This window comes from Venturia canescens, chromosome 5 (genome assembly GCF_019457755.1).
Source record: "Venturia canescens isolate UGA chromosome 5, ASM1945775v1, whole genome shotgun sequence".
NCBI lineage: Eukaryota > Metazoa > Arthropoda > Insecta > Hymenoptera > Ichneumonidae > Venturia > Venturia canescens.
Window position 1 is genome coordinate 9,516,517 of NC_057425.1, and position 19,721 is coordinate 9,536,237.

The 19,721-nt window shown below is 41.4% G+C and overlaps 4 protein-coding genes across 5 annotated transcripts in view; 2 read left to right on the forward strand and 2 right to left on the reverse strand.

The window, feature by feature from the left end:
- Positions 1–5: 5 nt before the first annotated feature.
- LOC122411654 (zinc finger HIT domain-containing protein 1) lies at positions 6–2,125 on the forward strand. Its single transcript, XM_043420631.1, has 3 exons — positions 6–138; positions 1,159–1,520; positions 1,619–2,125. Exons 2-3 carry the CDS (start codon positions 1,379–1,381, stop codon positions 1,942–1,944), a joined length of 468 nt encoding a protein of 155 aa, XP_043276566.1. The 5' UTR covers positions 6–138; positions 1,159–1,378; the 3' UTR covers positions 1,945–2,125.
- On the reverse strand, positions 31–2,649 carry LOC122411653 (meiotic nuclear division protein 1 homolog). Of its 2 annotated transcripts, none has more exons than XM_043420629.1 (5): positions 2,501–2,649; positions 740–981; positions 552–657; positions 313–459; positions 31–250 (listed from the first exon to the last, which is right to left on the reverse strand). In XM_043420629.1, the coding sequence occupies exons 2-5, from the start codon at positions 964–966 to the stop codon at positions 113–115; spliced, it is 618 nt and encodes a 205-aa protein (XP_043276564.1). In that variant the 5' UTR covers positions 967–981; positions 2,501–2,649; the 3' UTR covers positions 31–112. The 2 variants fall into 2 exon arrangements, with proteins under 2 accessions (XP_043276564.1, XP_043276565.1); XM_043420630.1 differs by having other exon boundaries at positions 2,494–2,567.
- Ipk2 (Inositol phosphate kinase 2) lies at positions 2,306–5,395 on the forward strand. Its single transcript, XM_043420628.1, has 4 exons — positions 2,306–3,334; positions 3,410–3,586; positions 3,656–3,916; positions 3,992–5,395. The coding sequence occupies exons 1-4, from the start codon at positions 3,169–3,171 to the stop codon at positions 4,765–4,767; spliced, it is 1,380 nt and encodes a 459-aa protein (XP_043276563.1). The 5' UTR covers positions 2,306–3,168; the 3' UTR covers positions 4,768–5,395.
- Positions 5,396–6,471: 1,076 nt separating this feature from the next.
- dally (division abnormally delayed protein) overlaps positions 6,472–19,721 on the reverse strand; it is a 64,717-nt gene continuing 51,467 nt past the window's right edge. Inside the window, exons 6-8 of the mRNA XM_043420626.1 lie at positions 12,137–12,281; positions 10,985–11,216; positions 6,472–10,758 (exon numbers count right to left, since the gene is read on the reverse strand). Of these exons, the coding sequence (XP_043276561.1) occupies positions 10,646–10,758; positions 10,985–11,216; positions 12,137–12,281 (490 nt within the window). The 3' untranslated portion in view covers positions 6,472–10,645. The remainder of the gene's footprint in view (positions 10,759–10,984; positions 11,217–12,136; positions 12,282–19,721) is intronic.

Here is a 19,721-nt window from a genome sequence, read left to right on the forward strand (position 1 = left end):
GAATACTCGTTGAATGGTATTACTAAATGATTAAATAATAGTAAATGCGAAGTTATACTAATTATTGATCGAGTTCCGATCCCGATTTTAGGTTAGGTCATTATTTTTTTCTTCATTCGATGTAGTCAAGATCCGAGGGTATGTTGAACTGTTTATTGAGGTTATCTTCACTGATGTCAAATTTTTTTTTGCACCACGTCTGAATCGCGAATATATTGTCCGTCCACACGTTCACCGCGTCTTTGTACAACTGAAAAACAAATTTGAGGTTACATAGAGACAATGCCAATTTTCTAAGTAATAAATACTCACCAAAGCTTTATCTTCAATTTGTGCTATCACTTCAGGATCCGAGTCACTGAATTTGACTATTTGTTTCTTCAAATTCTCTTCCTGCTCTCTCAGCTCTTCAATTTCTTTCAAGACAGCTCGCCGTTCTTCCGTATCTTCTTTATCTGCCTGTTGAAAAATTGATGTACTTAGAAAATAAATATTTTATACTTTCATGGATATAATTTTGTCACCAAAGATGACAATTAACAATCCACAACCTCTTCGTTTTTTACATCTTCTTTAAGCTTATCCAGTCTGAACTCTGCTTCTACTATAGCTTTATTAGATTGAGCAACTTTTTGAGCTATGGCCGTTGTATTACCACTGCAATAAAAATTCAACATTTATAACAACGAAAAGGAGAAGGATCATGTAAGCTTAAAAATTTCCAAGTATATAGTCATACCCAAGAAATGCCCAATAGTAAGTCGAAGTTCCTATTTTATCGCTAGTAACAAGCCCATCATCCACCAGAGCTTGGAGTACATCTTTTACCGATTGAAGCACAATTCCTTTCTCTTTCGGAGCTATTTTTTCTAATTCTTTCAGATTGAAGAATTCTTTTTTTTCATAAAAAATTTGCAGCATCCGTTGTCGTTTCTCATCCAAAGAAACACCTTTTCTCTTAGACATTGTGTAGTGCGATATCTGTCCATACAAATAAAAATTTTTATATTCGTATTGGAGTTTATCTCTGTATAATTTCCTATGAATCGAAAGGGAATGTAGGAAATTTAAGATGAAATCTGAATATCTTGATTTTGTTATCTATAGCAAATGTTTTTCTAATTCATGCTATGAATGAATTGATTATTATTTCTACAGCGACGCTGCTATGAAACAGTTCCTGCTCCATCTTGACGAGACAGAGGGACTAGGCAAAAAATTCATTATTCAAGATTTGGACGACAAGCATTTGTTTATATCAAGTGATATTCTGGAGACTCTGCAGGCAAAAGTTGACGACTTGATGGATCAAATTGCATTCCCATTGGCAGAAAAAGGTGTTTAAGTAATAGAAATTCATTAATTCAACAAGAGAAAAATGGCGGCTAGGGAGTCTGGAAGAATAAAGGATGCGAATCAGAAACGAGTTCTGGATGATGCAGCGAGAAGGCGAAGACAGAAAAAGGCTCTTGAAGCTTTGGAGCAGGATAATTTCCATGATGATCCGCATGCTGATTTGGGTAATGAACAAAATAATTTGCCAGCTCGTTTACATTGAATTTCGTTTGAATACAAAAACATGGTGGAAATTGTTAACATAAAAACTTTGCATTTTTAGTCATGAGCAAAAAAGTTCCAAAGTTTCAAGAATCTTTGGATGGTAGAGGAGCCGCTAGGAAAAAAAAGACACGTTCAGCCGAGTACTACAAGCAACGTTTTCGTAAAACATTTGCCCAATTAGTGGAGGAGGACCTCAATACAAATCCCAATCCCCCTAATTATTCTAGCGCCCAAGCACCGCCTTCAAAATTCCCAGAACGTAATTTCTGTGCAGTTTGTGGATTTCCCAGTAATTATACATGTACAGCGTGTGGTGCTAGATACTGTTGTACCAAGTGTTTGGGTACGCATCAAGATACAAGATGCCTCAAATGGACTGCTTAAAAACATCACCGATATTTATTTCTCTTGATTCTTAAATGAGAACTGATAAATATAAAACAAATGGTAGCAGCTGACAGGATATCAGCTGAAGAATGGATGCCAATTGTTCAGTTTCAAACACGGTACTTCGTATATGTATAATTTTATGTGATTATCAATAAATCATCAAATAAGTTCATAATATTTTTGTACCATGAAAAAAATAAAGTTCATCATCTTGACAATAATATTTGACACATGGTTTGGGTCTATGCATTTCTATAGATTTTCAAGTTCGTGAGATTCGAGTAATAAATTAATGAGATAAGAATTATGGCCTGTTTTATCAGAATGTTTCTTATCAGGGAATTTGTAAGATTTGTACGGGAAAGTCGTTAAACTTCATTAGAGTATCTCGTCGATCCATGACACACGAACATTCGTAAATATAAACGTTGACAGAAACATCGCATTGGAAACGAAATTGAAAGAAACTAAGGTATTTATCTATTTTGGCAGTTACGAATCCCGAAGATTAAATAATTGGCTCGTGAAATTGTGAAAACTTACAACCTACCTGTTGCGCACGTTAAAATCAAAACAATGTGTCTTCAGTCCGCGTAATGTGAAATATTGAATAGGGGTGATAGGGGACAGTGAAATTTGTCATTTGTTTGTAGATGGCACCACTCGTCAGCCCCAACAAGTGGTGCCACTTGTCGGAATCTGTTCACAACTTTGTCTCAAGTTGAAAATGTCTCCTGGTTTTGTTTATATTTTATATCTATACGTACGTATACACATATCCACTATATACAAAACATTCCGAGCCGCATTATTGCGGATGTAGTCATCATTAACATTGATCCCCGTTCGATGATGATACAAAGCGGCTTTTAATAGTCGTAAAGTACATAATACGCGCAATCCTCTTTTTCATTTCAAATTATAAATAACAGTCGTATGTCATCACTAGAGAGGTGAAGTGGTTGCAATAGTGTAGCACGCACAGTGTTAACCTCAAAGCGAATGCTTCGAGTGTTTCAAACAATAGTCGTTCTTGCTCGTACAGTGGTGTGAAAGAAAAATGTGGCGATGATTGAAGGATATCTTTTGGAAATAAACACTCGTGCATTTTTAAAATTGCGTGCTCATTTGAAATCGTAGCCAAATTGTATTTTTTAAGGTGCTAAGATTATCTACTCGTAACGTCGGTATTCGAAATTCTCGATCACTTCCGGTTGCATGATAACCATGGAAACTGAGAAGAGTTGCAACAAAATAGGGTCATCGCATTCGGTTGATGAATCGGATGCGTGCGCAACCGAAGAAGACGAATATCCGGCTGGGACTACAAAATTCGAGTGTCAGGTCGCCGGGCATCCGTTCGATCCAGAAAAAAATAAAATTGGTAAGTATCTATATACACATACGAGCGAGATATAAATTTGAAGAAATTTCACGAGCTCATTGAACAACAATTTAGGAATGCTGAAAGGTGAAAACGGCCAAGTATTGAAATCATGCGAGAAGCCCGTCCTCCACGAGAGAGAAATCGCTTTTTACGAAGCAATTAAAAATTCGGATGATCCAATTTACAAGGAATTAGCGACATTCACACCAAAGTACATGGGAACAATGGAATCCGTTTACAAAAACCGACGTAAGTACTTTGATTTGTGTCGAAAAATCTTAAAATTCGTAATAAAATTTGAATCTTTTAAATTGTCAGCCATCAAATTCATCGTTCTGAAGGATTTGACGGAAGGAATGACAGAGCCATGCGTGATGGACATAAAAATAGGTGAACGCACGTGGGATCCGCTCGCGGGTCCGGATAAACGAGCGGCCGACGATCGGAAGTACACAGCTTCGAAAAAAGCCTACGGTTTTTGCATACCTGGTTTCCAGGTGTACGATCTCGAGAGTGGAAAATTACGGAGATTCAACAAAGTTTACATGAAAAAATTGGACGCCCAGGGTGTCCTGGACGGTGAGAACAATGAAATGAAAGTAGATTAGCACATTGGATATAAAATAAATTGGAAACTAATGCGAATTGTTGCAGCTCTCAAGGTATTTCTCAACGCGTCGACGGGGGAAAAATCGCCGAATCGTCAGCTGGTAGTGAATTTACTATCTCATCTGTGGAAGATTCTCGCATTTTTTCGGACGCAAAAAAAATTGCGATTTTACGCGAGTTCGTTGTTGATAGTTTACGATGCGAAGCGGTTGCGTGGTTTGGTGCGAGCGGGTACGAGCATAAATAACGCCGCGTGTGTTATTGATACACGGAGAAGAACGTTGCAGTCGTGCGAGTCCTCCGGATTATCCGGGTATTCGAGGAGCAACGGTCCGGCAGAATTCGAAAAATCAGCCAGAAGTTTGTCCCCATCAATTTCGAGCGGTCGATCCTCGGTGGGTGGAACGATGGCGAAAAGCAATCGTGTGCGCGCGATCGATCGGCTCAACAGACTGAAAAGAAGCGCGAGTTTAAGCGGCTGCGATTTTACGAATAACTCGCCGAATGCGAGCGGCCAACAAGCCGACACAAAAATTGAGCGGAGCGGCTCTTTCGGGCGAGGACTCGACGAAAAATTCAGCCCTCTGTGTCGCACTCACTCCTACACGAATAATTACGACCGTGACATTCTCGAAATCAAAGAGGATTACGCGGCATTGCTCGAAAAGTTGACCGGTAAATCTAGGCAAGGACTCAACTGGGTTCGCGTTAACATGATCGATTTCACTCACGTATTTGACGCAGAGGACGACAGCGTTGACACTAATTATCTCCGGGGTATCGAGAATCTTATCAAAATATTGGAGAATTTTTTAGCTTGAGAAATTTTATCCGAAACGCGTCGCCCTTCGGGAATGTGAAAACCTTTATTTTTTCTGCCTTTTCAGAGAAAGTCAAATCTCTATTACGCCACACGTTGCCAGATTCTTAAATTATTATTCATTAGTCCAGTCATCCGATCGACGTTTCTATTTTCACGGGCAGTATTATTATTCAAAGTCTTTATTATGATAATTCCGAACATGCGATTAATCGAAACGAGGCTTAAAGTTTATGCCAAAATGTGTAATCCGAGTAGGATAAATTTTTCGTAGTTTTTACAAACTTATAATCATTGATAGGAATTTAAAATAGTTCAATTTTTCATTGAACTTTACACGCACTTACGAATCTTTTTAGTAGATTGTTATCATGCAAAATAACTCAAACATCCTTCGATAAATGATGTTTGTGAAGAATAATTCAATAACAGTACCTGTACATAATAAATGCAAGAAAAACTCGTCGAATTAATCGTGTTATTGAATAATATTTTATTCGCCATTCACTTATTAAACAGTATTTTTTTTCTTGTTTTTTTTTTTTTTTATACATTGTTTCGGGCGACAAACACGCGAAAGCCCGAGACGCTTTTTCGGGGTTGGCGCGCGCGTAATCAACGGACAATAATCATCAATAATTTCCTTAAATAATTTCTCCGTAACATTAATAATTAATATATCGATTGCTTACGACCGCCTAGTACTTGTTCTTTTTATTATTCTCCTTCAATTTGCAACTATTATTGAATATTCATTTAAAAATTTCTCTTACGTCATTCTTTGTCGTCGCGTGTGGCACATCGTATTTTATTTTCTACTAAAAAAAAAAAAAATAATAATAATGAAAATGTATCATCGGTATGTTTAAACATAGCTTCAGTTGAAAAGTGTAATTCAATGTTAATTTGACGTTTTATTAACAAAATTGACGTTGAAAATCATGATATTTTAGTACCAACAAAAATACCATTGTTCTCACGTGTTCGATTGATGTTATCGGAGGAATAAAAAGTCGGTGGAAAATCGATTGAGAATTAACAAAGCCGATGAGCACACCCACACACTCCGGGGTTCGGATAAAGCCGAGCTACGCTGCTACGGCGAGAACGGTCGTGTCGTATGTGCAGAGAGGAGAAGTGAATGGAAACGAAAAAAAGAAGAAAAAAATAAACGAAGTCAAATAAATAAAACACTCGGGCGAGAGCCGTGGACGCGGACAGCGCGGGTCCGAGAGTGCACTCGATGGGAATTGGCTCTCCTTGTTATTTAATTTATTCACTTGGATGGCAGAAGGCATGATGGTCCACGTGAATATACTGTTTACCATCGGGGTGAATTAAATCATCCACGCTGTTTGAATACATCGAGCCCATGTATACAATATACGAGTACACGCATTTCCGCTCGCTGCTCCCGAACAATCTCCAAATTATTAACAAAATTACTTCATTCCATTGATCAACGATTATAATTATCGCTCTTTGATTACATTACAATACGAGCTGCCGAGCTTCATTTAACGCTATATATTACAGCTGCCTTCGGACAGAAACATTCAATATGCATCAATATATCGAATGTTTCATAGTCGAGTTATAGATTTTCCATCTCCTATACATACATTCACAACTACGGTACCATCCGTCCGAATAATTTCTAATAATTCTCCAAAATCGCCATCACAAACCGTTCAACGATATACTACAATAATTTTTTGTGTTTTTTTTTTTTTTTTATTTTTTATTCTTTTCTATTATTCTTCCGATCTGTCATCACGTTGAATTTATATTTGTTTTTTCTTCTTTTCAGTTACGTGTGTGTATGTGCATGCGTTACATTTCATTTTATTACCTTTTTTTCATTCTTTCTTCGTTTTTTTTTTATTTATTTATTATTTTTTTTTTTTTTTTTTTTTTAATAATCACAGACGTCCGCCAAACGTAGTAGGCTTGAAAACTAACGTTACGTAAAAGCTTAAATATCTAAAGGGACAAACGAAGGAGAAAACTGCGAGAGAAAGTGATACCGAAAGTAAATATTATAATAATTTAGTTTTTTTTTTTTCTCGAAAGCACTTTTTTAATAATCAAACCACTTGTTCATGGACTGTCATTTGTTTTGGGTTTTTTTAGCGCGGTTCCTCGCGACACGAATTCGAGGATGAAGGAGTAATCTTTCGATAGATTTTTACGTGTGCCGGAACGGGTTTACCCATTTTAATCCCCGTTTTTATGCTTCTGGCAAATCCCTCCGTTTTACGGAGCATCACGAAATCGATTAATTATTGATCGACTCGCCCCCTCTCTCTTCTCACTTTCGTTCACAAATAAATGGCCACATGATCGTCATTTTTTTTACAGACAATAAAAACAATAACATGCATTTCCGAGGTCCCGCCTCCCTCGATCTAAATTCGTTAGGCTCGAAAAATAATTTTACGCATCATCGTCGACACGTGAATTAATGAATAATATTTATCATACATTGTTTGTCTGTGTGTGTGTGTGTGTGTGTTTGTCATTTTTTTTTCTTCACTGGTTGATTATACTCTTCGGAATGAGCCAATCGTAATATTGCCAATCACCGGATCGTTTCGACAAGGAGCTTAGAGAGCAAAGAACAAACAATTTTGAAGAAATGAATATTAATAATTGAATAATCGGGGAGTTGTGCATCGTCGCGCAGACTTTCAGGCCGGATTTGCGAATTATTTGGCGAAGGCGAAGAAAGCGTAGATCTCGGGTTCGCTGACCTCGAGCAATCGGTAGCCTAACATGGCCCAACGATATACACTGCTCATCAACGCATCTCGCAACATCATTTTATCATGATCTTCACAAACAAATCATTATTTAAACACCATCGTTGATTGAGGCCTCGAACCGTCGTGACTTCGCTTCTCACAGTCCCATAATTCTTCAAAAATCTCTGCTTCTTTTTTCTTTTGTTATTTTTCTTCTTCTCTTATCGCTAGGTTCGTTTAGTTCAATATATAATAATAATAATAATAATAATAATAATAATAATATTTTATAATTGTATAATATATAAATACAGCACGCATTCCCTATGTACAATCTTTTAACTTTTCTCCTTTCGTTCTCTCGCTTCAACGTATTTTCTTCCTCCTTCACGTACTCCCGCTCTCTCAATCTCTCTCTCTCATTCGATTACGCTTTAACTCTGACTTACTCTCTCGCTCTGTTTCGCTTCTGCCTCTCCCTCTCTCTCGGTCCGTGGATTTAGCACCGCGCCTTTGGATTCTCGACGACAAATGGTGCGATTCAGATTTGCTAAATTTGTGTCGACGTATCCGAGCACTTTTCACTTACTTCCGCAATTAGATTTACAGCAATTAATTTAATTAAGGACTCTCGTGAGGGAATTCTGCAAGCGTTTTCTGCTTTTCACGTTATTCTTTTTGTTTTTTTTCAAGCCAGCTCTCGAATAAAAATGATATAAAATGTGGAATAGGACAAAATGAAATAACGAAAAAAGAAAACGAAAAAAGGAAAAAAAAAAAAAACCAGCACATGGCATCTGAATGACTGGAAATGAGGACTGAACCGAAGAACCTGACTGGCGAGGTCACGCACCCGAATTTCGCGAGCGGATCTTAGTTTGCAAAACGTCCCACGTGTCGTGCGAGATCGCCGCGCGAGCAACGAGAGCAAAAAAGAGCGAGCTCAACAGGCAAAGAGAGCGAGAAACGATTAGAGCTATTACACGCCCAATATCCTCATCCGACAAAGAGAATCTTGTGGCCAGCGCGACGAGTCAATTTCGCGTGGGGCAATTGGCTGCTCGATTAAAACTTCAAATTTCAAACGATCACGCGCAATTGAAAGAGACCCGCGTGTCCACATTATTCTCTTTCTCATTCTTACGAGAGCCTCGAATTGAGAGACTCGAGTCTCGTTAAAATACCCACGTATATTCTCACAGAGTGTCCTTCTCCATCGAAATTGTTGCGTCTCTCTTTCCCATCTCTCTCCTCCTTCTCTTGTCACCATTTCAACAAATTACAAAAGTCACGCGTTCCGACTGATCTATGATGCGATTCATTATCCTTCGTCACGCTCTCGAATGCTGGTAGTAACGAAAACAGAGAAAAAAGAAAATAAACGAAAAGGATAAAAGTTTGCAATAATTCCCACACACTCCGATACCAACATCCACGGACTCCTTACCGAAGCTACAACTCCTTTCGTACATCCAAATGAACGCGCGGTTCGCAGCGGTATAAAAAAGAAAGAAAATTCTCTTTTGTCGTAACGTACAAAATTTTGAGATAGCTACGTATTAATCGATAGGAAACTAATTCATTTAGTTGGATATCAAAGAAACCTTTCACGATTCTCACAATCTCAGAGTTCGACTGTTTGCACGACTGTGGCTAGAGTGTGCCAGCTGAAAAATTGCGTGACTGCAACGACGCCGATGGCTCAGCTCATTTCGAGCCAAAAGTTTATATAAAAAGAAGAAAGCCGTTGATTCGTAGCTACCTCAATAACAGTCGGCTACATTAATATGGCCCATCAAAAAATAATACGAAGACACTACAAATGAGATTAAAAATCTCGTTGGAATCGGAATTTTCACGTACTCGCACGTACAGTTCTATACATTCGTTATATAATCTTCGTAATACGCTAGCGACCACGAGGGTCGCGGCCAATCGTCGTTTCGTTTTCTCTCTCTCTCTCTCGAAAGGCACAAATTTTTAAAATTATATTAAAATGAGAGAAAAAAGGACGTTAAATAGTAGAAAAAGATAGGCGTATAAACGTAAATAATTGTGGAGAAACGGACTGATTGTATAAACGAGGAGAGATGAGAGCGAAAGAGTAGGACAGAGAAGGGTAAAGGAGTGGAAATTAGTAAATTGAGAGGAGCGTGGTCGACCGGGGGTCTCGTCACGCTGGAAGAAAAACGGAGTTCGAGACCGGAAACGTAATAAGGTATGCTGGTCTGTGGCACATGTACAGGAATTACACAGAAGAAAGTCGAGAAAGGGGGGCGAGCGATGAAAAAAGAGAATACATTTGCAAGTAGAAAAAAATATAATAAAAATGAGTGAAATAGAGAAATGTAGGGAGGGGAAGAAATGGAGAAGGAAAATTGGAGAAAAAAATGACTTTGACGACAGCACCTTTCGAACTTGACACCGCCCCGTTCGATTGACATATTTTGGCAGTTAACATTAAATTATGGCATGCGCTGTCTCTGACTCGGCGAATGTCCGCAGCGCTGGCGAATACGGAGAGAGCAAGAGGGGAAAGAAACATTGACCGGAAGCGACGGGAAGGGTCATCTCTTTCGCCTGGAACGAAGCAAGTTGACGGGGGAGAGTCCGGCTCGGTCGGGTGAGCGTTGTGTTTCGATACTTTCATCGGGTTTTGCGCGGACGAAAATTTCACGTCGGTGGAAAAGTATCGCGATTCGTAGTTCCGGTTTTATTTTCCTTTTCCATTGCTTCAAGCGAGAACGTCGTTCTCACGATTTTTCAACGGTAAATAAATATTTTTGAAAACGATCGCGCGCGCAGGCACTTGGAGGAGCGTAATTTTTCGCTTCGCTTCGTTTATATATCGAGCAGCAGCAGATACGAGGGAAAGGATAAATAAATATTCGGGAAGCAGCGTGAGGCCATTTAATGGCAGTTCTCTCGTTAACGAGCCGAAAAGCACGAGTCTTTCTCGCGTCTTTTTCTCTTCCGTTTCTTCTTCATCTTCCGGCCATCTCGTACGCGAAACTTCCGTCGACCTCCTCGACGCCATTTATCATCGAGCAAGCGCCTTTTTCTCTCTCTCTCCTCTTCCCTCCATCCTTTTTGTCGTCAACCACCGTCATTTCCGGTCTTCGGAGCAGCGCTCCTCTAAGCGCGAATGGAGAACGACGCGAGCACCAAAATAGTTAATGGCGTCAAGACGATCTTCGTTGCTCCGCTGCCCGGTACTGGCTCCATTTCTCGCGGATCTTCCGCGGTGTCTGCAACAACGGCAACAACATTTTAATCACCGATTTCTCACCGCACGCGATCCACCACGTGCATGCCAAAGCGCAAATCATCCATCAGAAATATTCTTCTAGCCATGTTTTTTCAACTCCGATAAAACGCAGACAAATGAATAAAATAAAAAAAAACACTTTGAAAAGCCCCAAACAAGAGTCCATAAAACTAAGAGAAAACCAATAACGAAGCAAGCGATCTCACGTGGCGGTTCGGTTCCCGATCCCGGCTCGCCGGAGCCTTCCCCTTCCGCGTCCTCGTCAACGGAGCTGTCGTCGTCCTCGCAGTCCGGGCAATTCTGACTCTTGCCACCGTTCCCATAGAAGCCACTTTTTTTTCTCCCATTAGGTCTGGAACCGCTCCCGGAACCGTCGAGGGCTTCGTCCGAAAGTAGGACTCCGCTGTCAGGTGCTGATGCCAATTGTGACTGCACCACCTGCGCAACGACGCAAACAGACATCGAATAACTCACTGCCTTTTTTCTTCCGTCTCCATCTCCGTATTATAAATAAATATCTATATGCACGCGTAATATAAATGCACATATATACGACGTGAAAATATAGCACCGCGGTAGCAACGCCAGCAGTGCTAACGGAACGAGACTGTGTGTGATTTACGAATCGAGGTCGCGTTCCTTCCCACGTGTCCTAATGTTGCATTACCGTCCTCTCGGCAATGCAGCATTCGCGATATATGCTCTAACTGTGCGACTTCCCGTCTCACCGTCAATGACACCTACGAGACGTCGGAACGTCGAGAGTTCAATCTCTATGCACGTCTCTCTCGCTCTCTCTCTCTCTCTCACCGTCTGCGTGTCTCTGCTGCTTGTTCTCGTGTCATTTAAGAGTGATCGGAACTTCCATGACCTAGCTGTAGTTTCTGACAAGGCCGGACAAACCTACGCGTGCGTTCGCGCGAGCTGTCTCGCGGAGGCTCTCATTAACTCGAGCTCAATTATTTCGATACTTCGCACCTATGAATCCCGAATCCGTGCGACACACCGACAGAAATTTGCATGCTCGACGCGGGGACTGAAATCATCGGATCTTTCGAAATGTTCGAATTCGGGACAATTTTCGCTTGGGAATTTCAACCGATGACGAAAATGATGACGAAAAACTTTTGTTGGATGAAAATTTAACGAAATTTTTTTCGTTTTTTTTTCGGTTATTTTTTTTCGGAATGGCAAATGTTTTGGCTTTGAGAAAAAGTGTTTCGAAAAAAATGGCAAAAAACGTCAGACGAAGAAATGATTCGATCGAGGTTGTTCGTGACGAATAACAGTGCCGCAAACAACGGGCAATTAAATGATGGAAAATTAGAGGCGAGGGAATTCTCGCGTGGACCACTGACCTGATTGATGTGCCTCAATTGGTCGATGAGTTCGTTCGTGTTGGCGTTCCCGTAGGAGGTCGTTGTCGCGGCAGTGACGGGCATCGTGAATTCGGGATTATATCGCTGCGCGGTTAGACTCGAGTCGACCACGGTTTTCGTGTATCTGCAAAAATCAAAGCGAAAGGAAAGCGTTGATAAAACGAGCTGCTGAATGCTCGTCGGATGATACTCCAACGATCGACAATGCAAGAGTGTATCGAATTTTCCATTGTCTGGCTACGAAATATATGAAAATCACGATTCGAGGATGATCATAACAATAAAATGATTTAATCGTTAAATCCGAGCAGGGAATATCGAGAACTTGAGAATTCCCGTATCAGCTGGATGAGAGGACTCGCTTGTTTCGCCAATTCCGTTTGCGATTCATTTATTCTCATTCTCTCTCACGAGCTAACGTACTTCGTCGTATACGTGTTTAATACAGTGTGCGCTTAAAGTATAACCCTGGAAAAACGTAAGCGCGAGTCGATCTTTCAACTCTGAGGACGAAAAAACTCGACGATTTTCTGTTTACTTTTAATTCGTATGTTTTTTTTTTTCTAATAAAGACAAATTCGAAGGAGAAAGAATTTGAAAAGTTATGAGAAATCGTATCAAAAGTGTTCATAATTTATTCGATTTCTCGTCAGATTTCGATGTGATTTATCTCGTTAATTCTTCGTCAGATTTTTCGTCAACTTTTCAATTCAGATTCGATTTTTCGTTTGTGTTTTCCTCAATTTCGAGTCGATTATTGACAACTTGGCGTTGCCAATTTTCGTACGTCTCAAAAAGGCAGGAGCGCAGAGGAAAAAGGCATTTCGTCGACTGAAATTCCATCAATATTTATCAGCGTCGAAACTCTTTTTTTGGTATTCCCAGGGTATTTACAAGTTTTTCAGTAAAGTCGTGAGATTTCGAGGCGACTTTTCGGACGGTCTGTATCCGCATGGAACGAGTGCATCGTGCTCGTAGGTGCGGATAAAGAGTTTCCCTCTAACTCTGGCGTCCTCTTTCCATGAATTACGATTATTAATCGTTATTAATGCAACAGGGCGTTCACCCGCTCGCGCTCTCGTCGGGGAGTTCGCCATTCGCCTCGTGCTCCCTATCCCACGAGATACATATTACTGTGTGCTATTAAGAGTGCGATACAGGCTGCTAAGTGTAGGCAACATGGAGAAATTAGATACGATATCGCGTATTGCTGCCGCGGCTGTAATGCCCGCACATTTTCTCGTCTCTCGTTCTCTTTTGCTCGCCGTCTCATTCCCTCATCCGTATTTCATACGATATTATTAACATATGCAAAAACTTTGACAGTTACCGAGCTTTTCGAGTTGCATAATACGCGGGCACGATAAAAATGAGGCGAAGGCGATATCGATTTTGCTTCGAGGGTCTCAAAAATTTATTGAAACGCACAAAATGTTTTTCGCTTCCTCTCGATCGGAGTGAGGTTAGAAAAAAAGCTTTTTTTCCCCATTTCTCCATTTCAGGCGTTCCCTAAAATGGTTGTAACTTCGTTTTATTATTGGGGTTAAACTCGTCGACAGCTGCGATTCTATTCGAATTCGAGGCTCGTTTGCAATCACGCGTTTTTATTAGTTCATCTGAATTATTCGGTTTTCAGTATTCAAAGTTCTCGTTATGGGGATTCTTGAGTTATATTTACGGTCAAAGGTACGAAGAGTCCGGACGAAGACTTATACGCTCGCGGGTTTATATGTATTTAGAGATTTTGACGTTGATGCGAGGGGGGCTCGGTTCATTGAGGATGTGAAAAAAAACGTCTCGGGAAAAAATGAGCGAAGCGAGTTCTTCTGGCGGGTTGGATGTGCGAATGAAGGGAAAAAGAAGGTGAAGAGCGCGAGTGTAAAGACATTGGAAACGGAGTAAAAGGAGAGCGCTGGAAATATCTTGTCTGGAGAAACGTCTCGTTCAATCTTGCTAATACGAAACTTCTTCTCTTCATCTTTCAAGTTGATGAAAAAAGTGATAAAAAACACCAGAGTAAAAGCAAATATAGAAAAAGAGATGAAACGAGTTCAGGCGATGTGTTCAATGTCGGCCATTCACGAAGCACGTTCAGTGCGAACGGCCGGTCTACGTTCGCTCGTTAACGAGTAATTTGCCCGGTGAGGAGTGGACGTGGCTCGACCGCGTGTCTGCGCATCTATCCGATGGACAGGGAGAGTGACTTTGTTTTATTGTAAAAACTGGTACAGAACACGAGAATGAAAGAAAGGAGAAAAGAAGCAGGCGAGGATAGTTCTGATGCTGGACATTCTCTCTCCTTCTCCGATTCCTCTTTTTCGTCTTGTGACTACTGGACACACACGCACACACACACACACACACACACACACACGTGCACGCACACGGACACGCGACGATAGGTTGGAACAAGATGAGAGATATGAAAACGAGGGTAAAAGGGATCGCGATGAGAGGCGCGTTTGCCTCTCATTTTCACTGGACGTTATCCTTTCGTGAACAACTTTCCTTGTTCGCGATAACTTTTAGCCGAAAAAAGGATTATTTCGGGAGGTTTGCTCCTCGTGAATTCTCAGCGCAGATACGAGAGAAGTTGAAACAAACCCGAAAAATTCTCGAGATCCGCGAAAGCTTGGAAAGTTTATCCTGTTGCAGAGGAACTTGTATGTTATTTGTACAAACACGTGTACACGACAATGAAAGTACTTATTTGGATTTTGTGGTACATTTGCTCCCCCGTTCTCTGTCCACTTGTTCGGCGTTCTCCTCAGGCTCCTCGCGTTCTCCGACTCGGTTGCTCTCCCGCTCGTATTTCTCTCCTCGACTCTCCCGCGGGTCGGTCCCTCAACTCTCATTCAACTTTGCGCTCGAGACACACACCAGCGCGCAGATGGCTGCCTCGTCATTGGCCGTCTCGCTCTCCCTTTCTCGCTTCAACCGTCGATCCAACAATGAGAAAACTTGTTTCAAAATGTATTTACGTACGTGTGCGAGTGTGTATTTTAAACTTGCTGGGTGCACCGGCTTGCGGAAAAGCAGAGTAGAATACAGCCACTCGAGAGAAAATACAGAGACCATCATCGAAATGATATTTCATCCTAGTGTGTTTAGTGAGCGAGAGAGGAAAGAGCCTTTCGAGATTACAAAGCAAGAGCCCTCGAGAGAGAACCCTCGAAATAAAATACTCTTACCGATCTTGTACCAGGTGGGAACAATACTTCGCAGACTATCGTTCAAAAATGTTTTCTACAGGCTCCTTCAAAAGGGCTTAAAGTGTAGTTTGGCCGTTTTGTGACTAGTCAAGCTTGCAAATACTTTATGTTGATTAATTTCAAGTCTAAATTATTAATAAAATTAATAAACACTTGCATTTGAGAATATTTATATCGCAAGAATGTAAAATAAAATGCTTTAAAAATATCACAAAGATCGAAAAATTTATACTTCGACTTGACCAATTAGTGATCGAGTCTGACATTTGAAAAATGTTCTCCAAGTTTGGAGAACATTTTTATTGCGCGAAAGAAAGTTCATGTCGGAATTTCCCGCGAATCCCGGATTTGGCCGAAGTTCAATCAGCCGTTACCAGCAGCCCACAACGTAATGATTGACATCCGCTTTCGACGCGTCAAAAACTAAAGCTTTTTCATGTTTTCTTTCTCAAAAGTCCCGTAAGGTAATGTTTTTTTTTAAATGAACGAAATCTGTGACAAATTTTCTTCGCGATACAAACTTTTCCGAAGCTCCATCACCGTAAAATTTATTCACAATTAATATTGTGAGTTTTTCCATAGGCTGCTACCGTGTTAAAAACTCAAAATTGTAAATGAAATAATTCAAAATTTCGCCCCGCAAGAGGCCCCGGAGCTCATCGTTATCAGGGGACCTTGAATTTCTATTCACCCCAAAAAAAGTGGAGCTTCACCGTACTTTATCGAACGACCGAACAACTTTAATTAGCGTGTAGTTTTCCCTCAGTTTCGAAGGAACTGAAGTCGTCATTGTGATTCCTCGTTAATTGACGTTCCTTGCGAGAATTAATCGTTGATTGATGCTCATTGATAATGCAACTGTCATTAGCCTGACTCGTTGATTGTATTATCGGAGTATCGTCCGTCTCAGTCAGTTTATATATCGATAAAAACGGGTGCTTGGATCGCTTCAAGTAGGAGACGACAAAGGGAGCGAGCGAGTCGCTTGTCAAAGAAAAGTCGTGGAGTACCGGGCAATTCGATCGGACTTTCTTGTAGGAACGAGTGTGTATACCCGTTCAAAGTGGGGCACTAATGAAATAATTAGGTTCCATTGATACTTGAGCCGAAGGGGGATAGAGCTCTTAACAATGGTCGAGCGGGGGGTGGGTGGAGGAAGCAGCGAAGAAGGAGGAAGCAAAAAACACAGGGCGAATAAAAAAAGTGAGAGTCTCTCGGAAAGGTTTCTTTTATGCAGGACCTCGGAGAGTTATTAATCGAGTAGCCGGGCGGCGCTTCCCTCGAGTGTTTTGCCTGCTGGTTCCCTTTACAGCTGGAAATTTTGCCCTCGGATGAGCCCCGGATCCTCGTTTTTTCTTCTTGCCCGTGCGCGGCCCAGAGCGCGAGTTATTTCGAGCTTTTATTCCTCGCACCGAGAGAGTATTTCTTCTCACCGAGTAAATCGAGGGGCGAGTTTTTTCCGGCCTTTTCCCCCGCCTCTGCCGCTCTGTTTTTTATTTTCTTTACGAATGGAAAGAGATCACGATCTTTCCGCCTAATCATTCAATGACTGGCGAAGAAGGTGTGGTACCTTCGCGTGCTTTTTTTCTCTCCCCTTGTTTCCCCGAGTCCCATTGTATATACGCGAGCACCGGCGCGCGCGATCGCTCGCTCCTGCAGGACGGCCACGACAGAAAATCGTTTTTCACCTCGCGATCTCTCTTTCCCAGGGCGCGGGGGTGTTCCAGCTGCTGTCGAGTTTGAAAAATTCAACCATCCACAACGACCTCTGCCCTCGAGAAAAACAGCAACGTTTTCTTCCTCCGTTCTCACCCGCACTCTCCTCCTATAACCTCTTCCAAGTGTTTTGTCTTTTCCTTACAGATCCGCAAACCCAACTAAAAAAGTGAATGATCCAGTGAAACAGGTTTTTGTCCAAGCGTTCAATCTCAGCGTCGGTAATCGTGGGAGCATAACTTGACAATTAATTTCCAACAATTCCATCGAGATTCGACGAAAAAAATGAAGAAAAAAACTAGCAGAAAGTCGGCTAAAAACATAAGATAGAGATTACAATTTACGACGCAGCTTTTGACGTTTCGTCATTTCCCCAGAAAGTTTTATCATTTTTTATTGCCCCCCCCCTTCTCGCTACTCCACAAGTCTAGCAACGTGCGTGTTTGTTCATCTCGAATTTCTCATTTCCTTTTTTCCCGTGTAATTTTCAACTTGGATTTGTTCTCGTACAGTTTGTAACCGCGGAGTGATAATGTTGCACGAACTCTGTGTACCGAATCTCGAGACCGAACTGATCCTCACCGTTTAGTGGTCGAGTGTGTGCGTGTGTGAGTGTGTAAACAGAATGAAAACGAGACAGAGAGAGAGAGAGAGAGCGAGGGGAAAATCACGGCTGGGAAATTGAGAGATAAAACGTTACACAGGTGGATTTTCAAGAGTTATTCGATTGCTCACACCGCCGAGCGAGTCTCGAGGGACTGAGGAGCATGTGGAATCGTACTGGCGAGGAGCTTAACTGGAGAATGCTCGTGTAAATAGATCGTTTTTTATGATTTAATTGATTTGATAGCCCCCGGAAATAATCGAACGGGCAAAACGAAATTCGGATTCGATTTGCATCATCGACGACTTTTGTTGTTCCCGTTGGTGAATCTATTTAAATGAGGAAAAGATACAATTGGCGTGGCATGAGAAAAAGGGACGGGAAAGTGGGGAAAAAGCGGAGAAAAAAAGAGGCTGCTAAAAAACGAACTTTTCGCAGGTTAAAAGCGACGCTCAATCCCCGTTCGGCTGAACTGTCTTTCAACACTCGGAACAGACAGCGGCGCATTGCGAGGGAGAAAGAGAGAAAAAGTTAGTAGACGTTGAAACGAGATGCGGAGCGGGGCGAGAGGAATAGAACCGAGGAATGCCCGGCACCGGGATGAAGGGTTGCGTGCCAAACTGCGAACTGGCACGAAAATTTTGGCGTTATCCGTCTCAACGAATAAGGGCCATTCCCTCTCAAATTGGCTTCCCTTTATTCATTATTTTCAACCTCGATCGAAAATATTGCCGATTAAAAATAGAGAGTTGATGCGAGATTTGAAAAAAAAAAGATTCTCAACGCGTTCGGACGTTTTTTAACTTAAATCGGAAATTCATGCTTTTACTGTCGAAATTTCATGCATTTTCCCAGCTCCCCGAATCGTGAGGAGGCTCGTGGTTCATGACAGAGTTTTGCCACACGGTAATATTTTGATAAACTTTCTTTTATACGAGGAGGCAATGAAAATGAAGATTAAAAAGTTGTAAACACTGCAGAATTACAGAGATAAAAGATGGACGAATGAACCAATGGACATTTCGAGAAGAACTCGAATCTATCGAGTGGTAACTTCATATAAGAAGAGTGCCGAAGTTACTTTTAGAGGAGCGTAAAAAAAAGCGATTAGAAATAATCGTTATCCTGGTCATAAATTTTGGTTAAAAATCATGGAAAATATCGATTTTTTTTACCAGTGCTCGAAGAAAAAAATCAATTGAAATATTATCAAAAACAAACAAGATCGTTCGCATTTTTTGTAAATTTCATACGAAAATTAATCAGCACGAAAATGTTGGCAAGAGAGCCTATTGCCAAGTGAATACTCGGTAAAAACAGCGCTGGCAAAGTAACGTAAATTTAGTACCGAAAAAATGATGAAATATATCATCGAAGAGAAAAACAAAGTCGAATACGAATATTAGAAGGAGCTCAGCCATACCGGGACTCGGGTTTAGTAAAAATGTCTCGAGGTTTTGGGCACTCGGGTAATTTAATTCGCCGACGAATTCGGGAGAATAGGAACCGTTCGTATTATTATAAATTTTTCAAAGTCGAAGGGGCCGAAGGATTCCGCTCCATTATGCGCGACACAGTTCAACATTCTCGTTCGCTCTCTCTTTCTCTGGTTTTGCACGAAGTTGGCGCGGTTTCCTTTAGCGGAGTTGTAACCGCGGCTGGGAGAGGAGTTTAGTCGCGTGAGCTTGAGGCAGCGCGCAGCGATTTGAGTCGCCCTTTCGGTGAGGTTTTCTTCTCCCTGGTGCGGTTCGCGCTTATCTCCTCGCGCTGATCTAAATGAGATTCGATCCTTCGGAGAGCGGTTCTTCTCCGCCTACCTCGTTGTCGTCCCCGTGCTTTTCTCCTGCCGCATTTTACATCCTCCGTCTCTTTTCGTCTTGCGAGCAGGCTCGTGCCAGACGTTCCTCGCGTGTCTTTTCGTCGATTCTTCGTCCCTCCGAGAGACCCGAGAGGGAGAGCGGGGGATGAGAAAAAGAGAAAATTAGAGAAAATACTGCTCATTCCCTCGAGGATTCGGTACGAGCAAGAATCC

Bases quoted from the DNA above. Each gene is read 5' to 3' on its own strand.
- LOC122411654 (XM_043420631.1), top strand. From the start codon at position 1,379: ATGGCGGCTAGGGAGTCTGGAAGAATAAAGGATGCGAATCAGAAACGA. The intron at 1,521-1,618 runs GTAATGAACAAA...TTGCATTTTTAG, and splicing joins TGATCCGCATGCTGATTTGG to TCATGAGCAAAAAAGTTCCA.
- LOC122411653 (XM_043420629.1), bottom strand. From the start codon at position 966: ATGTCTAAGAGAAAAGGTGTTTCTTTGGATGAGAAACGACAACGGATG. The intron at 658-739 runs GTATGACTATAT...TTTTTATTGCAG, and splicing joins TACTATTGGGCATTTCTTGG to TGGTAATACAACGGCCATAG. The intron at 460-551 runs GTTGTGGATTGT...ATTTTTCAACAG, and splicing joins AAGATGTAAAAAACGAAGAG to GCAGATAAAGAAGATACGGA.
- Ipk2 (XM_043420628.1), top strand. From the start codon at position 3,169: ATGATAACCATGGAAACTGAGAAGAGTTGCAACAAAATAGGGTCATCG. The intron at 3,587-3,655 runs GTAAGTACTTTG...TTAAATTGTCAG, and splicing joins ATCCGTTTACAAAAACCGAC to CCATCAAATTCATCGTTCTG. The intron at 3,917-3,991 runs GTGAGAACAATG...GAATTGTTGCAG, and splicing joins CGCCCAGGGTGTCCTGGACG to CTCTCAAGGTATTTCTCAAC.